Source organism: Procambarus clarkii, chromosome 5 (genome assembly GCF_040958095.1).
Source record: "Procambarus clarkii isolate CNS0578487 chromosome 5, FALCON_Pclarkii_2.0, whole genome shotgun sequence".
Lineage (NCBI taxonomy): Eukaryota > Metazoa > Arthropoda > Malacostraca > Decapoda > Cambaridae > Procambarus > Procambarus clarkii.
In genome coordinates, this window is record NC_091154.1 from 32,988,172 (window position 1) to 32,998,202 (window position 10,031).

The 10,031-nt window shown below is 45.0% G+C and overlaps 1 protein-coding gene across 1 annotated transcript in view; it reads left to right on the top strand.

Moving 5' to 3' along the window:
• Positions 1 to 1,128: 1,128 nt before the first annotated feature.
• LOC123762271 (uncharacterized) overlaps positions 1,129 to 10,031 on the top strand; it is a 20,788-nt gene continuing 11,885 nt past the window's right edge. The window contains exons 1-5 of the mRNA XM_045748690.2: positions 1,129 to 2,172; positions 4,321 to 4,464; positions 6,771 to 6,893; positions 8,037 to 8,102; positions 9,978 to 10,031. The exon at positions 9,978 to 10,031 is cut by the window's right edge and continues 69 nt beyond it. Coding sequence (XP_045604646.2) covers positions 1,896 to 2,172; positions 4,321 to 4,464; positions 6,771 to 6,893; positions 8,037 to 8,102; positions 9,978 to 10,031 — 664 coding nt within the window. The 5' untranslated portion in view covers positions 1,129 to 1,895. The remainder of the gene's footprint in view (positions 2,173 to 4,320; positions 4,465 to 6,770; positions 6,894 to 8,036; positions 8,103 to 9,977) is intronic.

Sequence of the window (10,031 nt, forward strand, 5' to 3'; positions counted from 1 at the left end):
ATCATACTCTAAATCACTGACACTGTCCTAATATGTTGAACTTTATATATAAATATATAATTATTAATTATAGCGTGTTTGATATTTATCCTTAAAGAGTTTTTGAACAGATTTACACTCTCGCCGTTATACTGGGAACCCAAGAAACAACAAGGCAATTATGGACAACACCTCAAGGTAACCTCAAGGTAACCTCAAGGTAACCTCAAGGTAACACTGCATCACCTGTAAGTAGGATAAGTAGGATTGGAGCTAGACTCCTAATCTTGGATGCTTTCACCCAACGGAAGGCAGACTGGGAAAACGGGAAAACAGAAGCACTCATATATATGTTGCTGTATCCATAAGAGAGCGTGAGTCTGCCCAAGGTTGGAGGCCAGACGCTTAAGGTTAACCTCACTCAACTTTGTAGGGGGACTGGTGTGGAGTACGGGACGGACATAGGCTGGTCGAGGGGTCAGTCAAAGTTAAATGTCGTAAGAAATATTAGCATTTACAGGGAAGCCCCGTACAACTTTCATGAAGTCAAGTGTGAAATATTTTGGGTGTTTCCCTTAAAGTGTTCATTAATCATAATAATTTTCGAGAGCCTCTATTAGCTGTTCCAGTGGTTCGTAATAATATATTTTTGAGAGAAGAGGGAAAGGGGAAGAGGGGGTAAAGGGAAGGAAGAGAGACGGGTGCTGCCGGTTACCCCCCCCCCCTCTCTCTCTCTCTCTCTCTCTCTCTCTCTCTCTCTCTCTCTCTCTCTCTCTCTCTCTCTCTCTCTCTCTCTCTCTCTCTCTCTCTCTCTCATATATATATATATATATATATATATATATATATATATATATATATAATATATATATATATATATATATATATATATATATATATATATATATAATAATAATAATATCAACTTACCTCTCCCACCCCCAGAAGGAACGTGACCAATCATTATTGGGTCAGAGGGAGGAGGGGGGGGGGTATGGTGAGGGAGAGGGAGTAAGGGGGGTGAAACAGAGAGTGTTATTAAGGCCATTAGCACGGAACACCGCCACAGCACCGCCACCCCCGGAACACCGCCACAGCACCGCCACCCCCGGAACACCGCCACAGCACCGTCACCCCCGGAACACCGCTACCCACGGCGGGCGGCTGGTTGTAGAGGGAGAGATAGACGGGAGGAGTTAAGGGAGAGGGAGGAGAAAATAGGAGAGAAAGAGAGAGGGGGGAGGTGAGTGTAGGAGGGGAGAGGATTGTGAGTGTAGTTCCCCATGACCACGCTGGTGGAGGTACTGGTGCACTGCCTGGCACTGATATTCGCGTATCGTGTGGCCCTCTGGTGGCACTCTGCACTAGATCACCGCCGCTCCACACACAGACACACACACACTGGCCTTCTTCATGGTGTCATCCTCAACCCAACCATCACCATCGTAAACCTTCGCTCGTCCGTACTCGCGCCAAGCCTTCTCCAACAACCTCTTTCACATATAGACTCACGGAATCGAACATCACAGCCTCCCACGTCCGCCATATTGATGACCGTCTTGGTCTGAACGTCACCACACACCTCTCCAAATTTATACTCGTCTCATCGTAACCAAAGCCAGCTGTAAACGTTACTAAAGAGCCTAATTTACATGGTATTAAACACGCCACACTCACGCATTTCAGTCGAACTTGATTTCATTCGTGTTATGTAAACACAGATCAAAGCTATCCTCCACAGTTGTTTACACCCTCTGACTCCAGCAACACTATTCACACAACTTTCAACGCAACAGAGCACCCCATCTACCACAGCGCGCCGGATTTCTCCCAAACACCGCAACAGAGTTCTTCAGCATTAGCGTGCTGTCTCTTCCCAGGCTGGTAGCTACTTCGCCTGGACATTGTGCAGGAGGATGGAAAGCGTTCCCAATCTCATGCTGGGAAATCCTATTCTCCAGTACCAGCTGCTGCTCAACAGCATTCTTTTGCCTATAATGTCCCCACAACAGCCCTTCAGTGGCACAATGCCTGATGGAGGGACAGTGCCTGAGGTTGGTGCCAATGTCGACTTGGATGATTACCTCCGTATGACGGCTCTGTCGAACCAGCTGGCCATCACGCAACTCAACCAGCTGGTGGCGGAACTGACGGAGTCGGAGAGCAGCACCACCACCTGTGTGAAGGAGACTGGTAAGTCACCCCTCGAGTATTGTACTGCTGGTGCTGGAATCATGACTGTGAATGTATTTAGTGCATTGTAGGTGATGTATGAGGTGTGGTGATGTGTAGTGGTTGATGTGTGTGTTGGGAGGCAGTGATGTGTCGTGGTTGATGTGTGGTGAGAGGCAGTGATGTGTCGTGGTTGATGTGTGGTGAGAGGCAGTGATGTGTCGTGGTTGATTATGGAGTGTGGTGAGAGGCAGTGATGTGTCGTGGTTGATGATGGAGTGTGGTGAGAGGCAGTGATGTGTCGTGGTTGATGTGTGGTGAGAGGCAGTGATGTGTCGTGGTTGATGTGTGGTGAGAGGCAGTGATGTGTCGTGGTTGATGATGGAGTGTGGTGAGAGGCAGTGATGTGTCGTGGTTGAGCCACTGTATCATACCCAATGTCAGCACTTCATGGTTGTGGGTGACACGAACCATCACCTGGTGGCGCGAGGACCTGATGAGCTGTGAGACATCGTGGGTCTGACAACCACGTCACTGGTGTTTCACATCTGCCAGGATATCACTCGACCCAACGATCACAGGCCGGACAAAGCGGCTCGTTATCTGTCATGCTTTGGAGCTGGTGGCACCTCAGACCACCAAGTACAGCTCCCCAACATTGGCACCACCAGAGGCGGTGCCACATCGTACACCACCAGGGTCAAGGGTCACGGAGATGACGGGGTGTACGACTCAATGGACAGTGAAATCTGGAGCTTATTCTAACGTAAATTTGTAGGCCTGAAATGTTATTGTTCAAAATACAAAGCAATCCAGATTGCATTTGTCCTTTCAAAAAAGTCTACATAATTAAACCCAGTGATGGAAATTTGTACTGGGTATACTTCTTCTCAATCCAGTTTTTCATTTACAAATTCTGTACTGATGGGCGTTTATTTGGTATCCTTTGTCAGGCTTCTATAAATTAAAGTTACTTGTTTAACTTGTTATACTTATGGATGGACCGCTGGTGATCCCAGAGCATGAATCTTGGATGCAGCTTTAGCCTATAATACCCAGTTCCCAAAACCCATTTACATCACTGATTAAACCGATGATAATTCAATAGTCTGAAATCGGTGTAAAAGAAGATCAGTCAATGGAGACAAGATCGTGTGTGACCGTATGACACAAGTGCGAAAATGAGCCGCTGACAGATCGCATGTGTACCTGAGAAACTAATTATTAGTTCAATCGGTAAGCAGTAAAGTTTGGCGAGACATAATCAAGAAAGAATAAGGTCATGCATCTGATGCCTCTATGCCAGCATTAGGCAACCGTGCACAGCCATCATACATTCTCTGGTGCAGTGGGTGGGACCAGTATCCTGCTTCTCACTTCGTATGTTACATGCAGTTATAAGTCGATTTTCCCCCAGTGTTGCCTTCCCTTACCCATACATGCTACACTTCAACACAACAAGTAGAAAAACTCCTCGACACAGATGTTATCAAGGGACCGGACTGTGTAAGCCCTCGACTGACATTAAAGATGTGCACCTCCACTAGCACACCCCTGGACAACCGCCTTCCAGACCTTCAGTGATCAGTAAAGTTGAATCACATCAAAAATTTCTCAAGACAGAGTTCAAGACGGGTCCGCGAAACTGGTGAGAAACGAACGTAATGGAACCGACTCCCTGCCATACATTCAGGCTCTTGCTTGCACCGTGTTGCAGAGAAATTTGTCTTTAGTGAAAATTGCTTCATCGTTGTAGGAAGAAGAAAAGAAAGAGATGAAGAATTTTTAGACTTTAAGGACCGGGAAAACTGCAAATAAATGGAGCCCCAAACCTAGATGCCTGGAGATATATGACTGTGATTATTATTTACTGAAGGCTTAAGTGTTGGGGGTTGATGAGGAGACCGAGTGAGCAGGCACCCTCAAGGTCGGTGATGGGGGGGGGGGGATCAGGGAGAGAGAGGGGGGTGCTGTGAGGGAGAGTTATGGGAGAAGGGGGGGGGAAGGTGCTGTGAAGAAGGGTCCAGGGAGTAGTGTAGGGTCCGGGGAGTCCAGGTTCCACGACACTACGTCTCATATAAATGTTCCCAATTCACCCATTATACATGAATTTCAAAAGTATTAATAATTAACAAAGTGACTAAACTAACATCTGGTGAGGTGTTGCAGAGAAGGAGGAGGACGCCAAGGAGCACGAGTACCAGAAGCAACTGCTGCAGTTGGTGTCTGAGGGCTTCAAGATCCTCTCCAGGGAGGTTGTCGACTCCAGGAACCAGGTCTCCGGTGGCTTCAGCGCCTCCAACACCAAGCAAGGTAAGGCCGGACGCCTGATGGGACGGAGAAGGGCTACGTCATGGGCGGTAGCGAGGCTCGGGGTGCTGGGAAATCTAAATTGTTTGATGATTTTCATTGAGCATCTCTTACCCATATGGGCGGTGTTAATAGGTCTACAGAGACACCCCTTACCCATATTATGGGCGGTGTTAATAGGGGTACAGAGACATAACCAGTCGAGGAGCTGGAGCCCGGCTGCTTCAGCAAAACAGGTAACAGCAGTACACAACTATTTATAAATGTTAACGCAATAATATTGAACTAAGATTTAAGACAATACACAATTTATGAAGAAGTACTTGGACATTTCGTGGGAATGTGATCACAAAATCCTACATGTTTTGTATAATGATGTTATGTGTAAAGTATACATTCTGCATTTGATCAAGTACACACCAACAGGTTGTTGGAACTCACAGGAAGTCTAGACAAAGCCTGGTTAGTGAGATGTAAGTAACATGATTTTAATAGTAACATGATTTTAATAGTAACATGATTTAAATAGTAACATGATTTAAATAGTAACATGATTTAAATAGTAACATGATTTAAATAGTAACATGATTTAATAGTAACATGATTTAAAAAGGGTTTCTAATATGTTGAGACATATAGGGTGATGAGTGTTGGGTAGGTGGTGTTTGTAACTCACACAGCATATTCAAAGTGCTCTATAAATGGGCTTATAAGTGAAGGTAAAGATATATAATACAAATATCTGAAAAAAATATAAGGTTTAATGTCTCAAGCTTCTGGTCCTGCCTACATAATTTGTTTACCGTCTCGGACTGTAGTCGGATACAAACTATTTTTTTTAATAAAATGTTATTAAATAACATTATCATTATTTAATATCATTATCTTATTTAATATATGTTTCCTTTATTTTGATGATATGTTATTGGGGATATTCATAAGAACAGTAATGAAGGGAGGGAGGGGAATTATCAGGGGAAAAGCGCCAAGCCATTGCGACTATATAGCACTTGGAAGAGAGTCAGGAGTTTGGGATGGGACGGGGGGAAGGAATGGTGCCCAACCACTTGGACGGTCGGGGATTGAACGCCGACCTGCATGAAGCGAGACCGTCGCTCTACCGTCCAGCCCAAGTGGGAATATTAATAAACATATTCATAATGAGACCTTTAATGAGATAATTCGCATGATGAGAACGAAGACCCAATGATCAGTATGTGGCAAATATGACACATGTGGCAAATATGACCAGTTTGTAAACTCTGGTGAATATGTATCATTGTCTGCTAGGTTTACTGAGCTGTTGTGGTGAGATATATCAGTGTCCCGTGAAACATATGCCATTATCAGTACCTGGACCAGCGATATAGACCATCATATACGGTTAATGATATGGATTAATTATAAATGCCGTCGTCACTGACTCCAACACTGAGGAACACACCTGCACCAACACGTGCGACCTTCTGGCGTCCCACGAGAGGCTCTGTATGGGATGATATTCCCACTCAATAGTCTCTTAACTATGTAGGGTGAAGGCTGGGGGTGGGGGTCTGTGGCTGGCATCACACACAATTATGTACACATTGGAGTGCTTAGAGTGTGTACAAGGTTATGTTGTTTATACTGAGGCTTCCTCACAGGGTCATTACTGTGTCTCAGTGACAGCATTACTGACACCATCCACGGTGACAACACTACCTTTTTTATTAACACATTTAGGTACATCTGCCCTGGACTATATGTAGGGGAGTACAGCGTGTCAAAAAGCTAGCTACGTGATGCTAAAATCCTCACTGCATTGGCAAACACTGCTACTGCAGAGTTTGCAATGGGTGCATTATGAGGATAATATCACGAACACAAGAGTGAATAAGATAGCAGTGATACTTAAAGTCCCCATCAACACTAATGGGCTGTAGGACTCCTTACACACACAGTTTGGGAGGAATAGCGCTCTGTGCACGGAATATCTAACTGGCCTACGGCTTTAACCTCATGGGAGGAAAGGAAGGGATGTATATTTGGAAAGTGCAATATATTCTCTCACAGTCCAGGAAGGTCCAATTTTGGAGAGATGGATGTTGTGGTAGTACTCGGGGAGAAGGGGTATGTAGGCACCACTATGAGACCTATGATGGTAGCAATCGGGGTTCGATCCACGTTGGTTGAAGTGGTTGGGCATCGTTCCTTTACCCTGACCCCATATCCCAGCCCTCATAGCCCTTCCGTGTCCAATATAGTCAAACTAGTGAGGCGAACACAAACACACCGAAGACTGTGTGATCATGTGAGGTTGTCTTCGGCAGAGTCGTCGGTGGCGGCGCTGCTGCAGACACTGGCGGAGGGCTTCAACAACACAGGCTCGGACGTGGTCGACCTGCGACGACAACTGGACGAACTCGACGCCGCTCACAGGATTGAGATTCAAGGTAATATCTCAGAATGTTCGGTAATACGTTTATTGCTTGTGATGTGTATCTATGTATGTATTAACACGATGTACTGAACGGGGTGAGAATAGCTTGAGCTACCTCAGCCCTTTGTGTGTATTTTACCTCAATAAACTTATTTCAATTTCAATTTCAATTTCAAAGGTAATATCTCACATTCTCTCTTCTACTTTATTCCTCTCCTCTACTGTCTTACTCATTTCCTCTTCTGCTTAATTCCTCTCATCACTCATAAGACAATAAGTGTAATGATGAAGAGGAGACTATAAGCAGGTGGAGAGAATGTGTCACATGTATAGCGGGTGAAAGAGATAAAGGCTGAGGTAGCGTGAACACTGAGTGGGTTGCACGGTGAGAGAAGCGTGCAGGAGTGTACAACAACATCCTGGTGTGCAAGAGTACATCACCTAAGAAGCTGACATGTGCCAAAGTTGCCGGTGACGATATAATATGATTAAATGCGGTGGAGAAAAAGGGAATGGGGGATGGAACAGGAGAAATCTGGAGAAAGCGCTAAGCCATTACGACTATAGCACTGGGAAGGGATCAGGATTAGAATTTGGGATGGAACTGGGGGGGGGGAGGGGTGAATGGTGCCCAACCACTTGTGGACGGTCGGGGATTGAACGCCAACCTGCATGAAGCGAGACCGTCGCTCTACCGTCCAGCCCAAGTGGTTGGGTACGTGAGGGGTGGGTGGAGAATTTGCTAGACGGCTTTGAATAGTGCTAATGAATTGACTGGAAACATGAGAGATGGTAACACTATATACAACTTGAGAACGTAGCGAGTGTGAGAATTATCAAGACATTAGAATTATAGAGAAATTGATCAGAACTGGTCAGGATGGGTTCTCTGGTGGAGGAGCCTGTGTACAGTAGATATTCGTAACTTCTACATGACATTGATGGACTTTGAAAATGTTCAAGACGTAGTTAAGGAAAGACATTTTAGAGTGATGGACATTTATAGTTAGCAGAGTGCTGTTAAACGCTCAAAAAAGGTTTACATGTAGGTATGCTCTCCACATGTGAGAAGTAATAGTGTCACGAGTAACTGGTTTGATACTAATATGGTTTGATGCAAACTCTATACTTACAACCCTGCTTGTAAATTCCACAGAACTCAAGGAGACGGTGAAGGAGGAAGTGGCCCAACTCTGGAAGAACCACAGCTCCCTTGCTGAAGGTGAGACCAAGACAAGGAGAGCGAGGTGGGGGAGTAGCGTCTTGGGGGCTCATAACACAAGATTGGTACTGATTGAACACCAAGCGAGGAGTGGGAGTACATCGGGGAGGGGCAGGGGAAAGTGGAGATTGGAAGGAGTAGGGAAAGGAGAGGTTACCTTGAGGTTACCTTGAGGTGCTTCCGGGGCTTAGTGTCCCCGCGGCCCGGTCGTCGACCAGGCCTCCTGGCGTGAAGAATGGAAAGCCATCTGGGAAAGGGAGAACACTGATGACAGAGCCACAGGAGAGATAATAATACACAAATTTATTGACTAAAATGGGTAAATCACACAACAATGTACTGCTACCCTATTTTATATGAGGGATTACAGGGTATAGATCAAGAGCTAGCTATGAGCTCATCTAATATCCCCCCCTCATCTCACAGGATGCTTAGTGATACATAGAATCAGGAGATAACACGAGATGCGAGTCTATTCTACTAGCCAGCACTAGCAAACTCTGGGTAGAGCACAAGAATATCTTCCAATATTCGTGAATGTATGAGGTAGTTACAGAGCTCAAAGTATCTCATGCCATTTGGTCTAAAAACATTGATAACAGGGCATTCACAAGTAGTGTTGGAGAGTGTGTCCAACCTCTCACACAGTTTATGGAGTGCTCATCTAGTTTTAACTGCCTTGTCCGTATCTTGCTGGATAACACCTATGTGAGATGATATCCATACTAATGATAGGTGAAATTTTTACTTCATGTATTAATGATATTATTTATAACAAATGTTACAACATTCAAGTATCTACTTTACATATTAGGTTTTCAAATGCTTGAGGAGCTGACTTTGAACCAAAACAAATAATTCCTATATTTTTCAGTGTGTTGGGGTTTTGGCGTGAAGAGTAAGTAGTATGAGGGAGGATGGTGTAAAAGAAGCAAAGAATATTATAAAGGTATTAGAGAGTAAGAAAGAAGGAAGGAGAAGCAGAAAGTTTTAAGGAAGAGAAAAGATGTGGTACGACGAAGAGAAAGATAAGAGTCTGGAATATGTGGAAGGAGAGGAAAGGGTCTTTACATCATTACCCAGACCAAAACCAGGTCAGCGATGGAGCTGTAATAACCACTTGTGTGTGAAGAAAGTCAAGAGTGATCCTCAAACAGTGAAGCAGGGATAAAAAGACCCACTCAGCCACATTGGGTGGAAAAGGTCAAGCTATGCCAATAGGAATCAGTAGTGAGGAGAACACAAACACACCGAAGACTCTGTGGTCATGTGAATTAGACCTAGGTATCCCTATCTCTGCTGTCAAGACCATAGTGTTCCAAACACTCAGGTCTGATAGGAAAGAAATTACTGACTCCCAACGACCTGAAAGCACCAGTATAAAAAGCTATGATTTGTTCATATCTGAAACCTATGTTTATGGGCAGCATAAAACGTGGACCAGACTGTGCGACACAGTGGTTGCCAGGATCAGGTTGGGTTACCGTTACCTGTGGCAGGTGGCTACAGGTGACGGATCTCCCAATCCTGAGCACTCCAGGTGCAAACTCTGTGAGCAGAAACTGCGGCATGATCTCCCACACTACATCACCGAATGCCCAGTTATTAGACCATTCAGACCCGTTGTCATGAGGTACCTGGAGCTTTGCAATTACTTTATCCACTCTCCTATTGATGATGATATCCTCATACTACACCCAGAGTCTGCCAGTGCAGACTACTGATCACATGACCCTGTGTGATGGAGATTTTTAGTGTCACGTAGCTAATGTTTTGAGAGACACTGTACTCCCCTTCATATAGTCTAGGGCAGCTGCACAAATGCACATGTACCTAAATGTGTTAATAATAAAAAAAAGAGGTTGTCTTCGGCAGAGTCGTCGGTGGCGGCGCTGCTGCAGACACTGGCGGAGGGCTTCAACAACACAG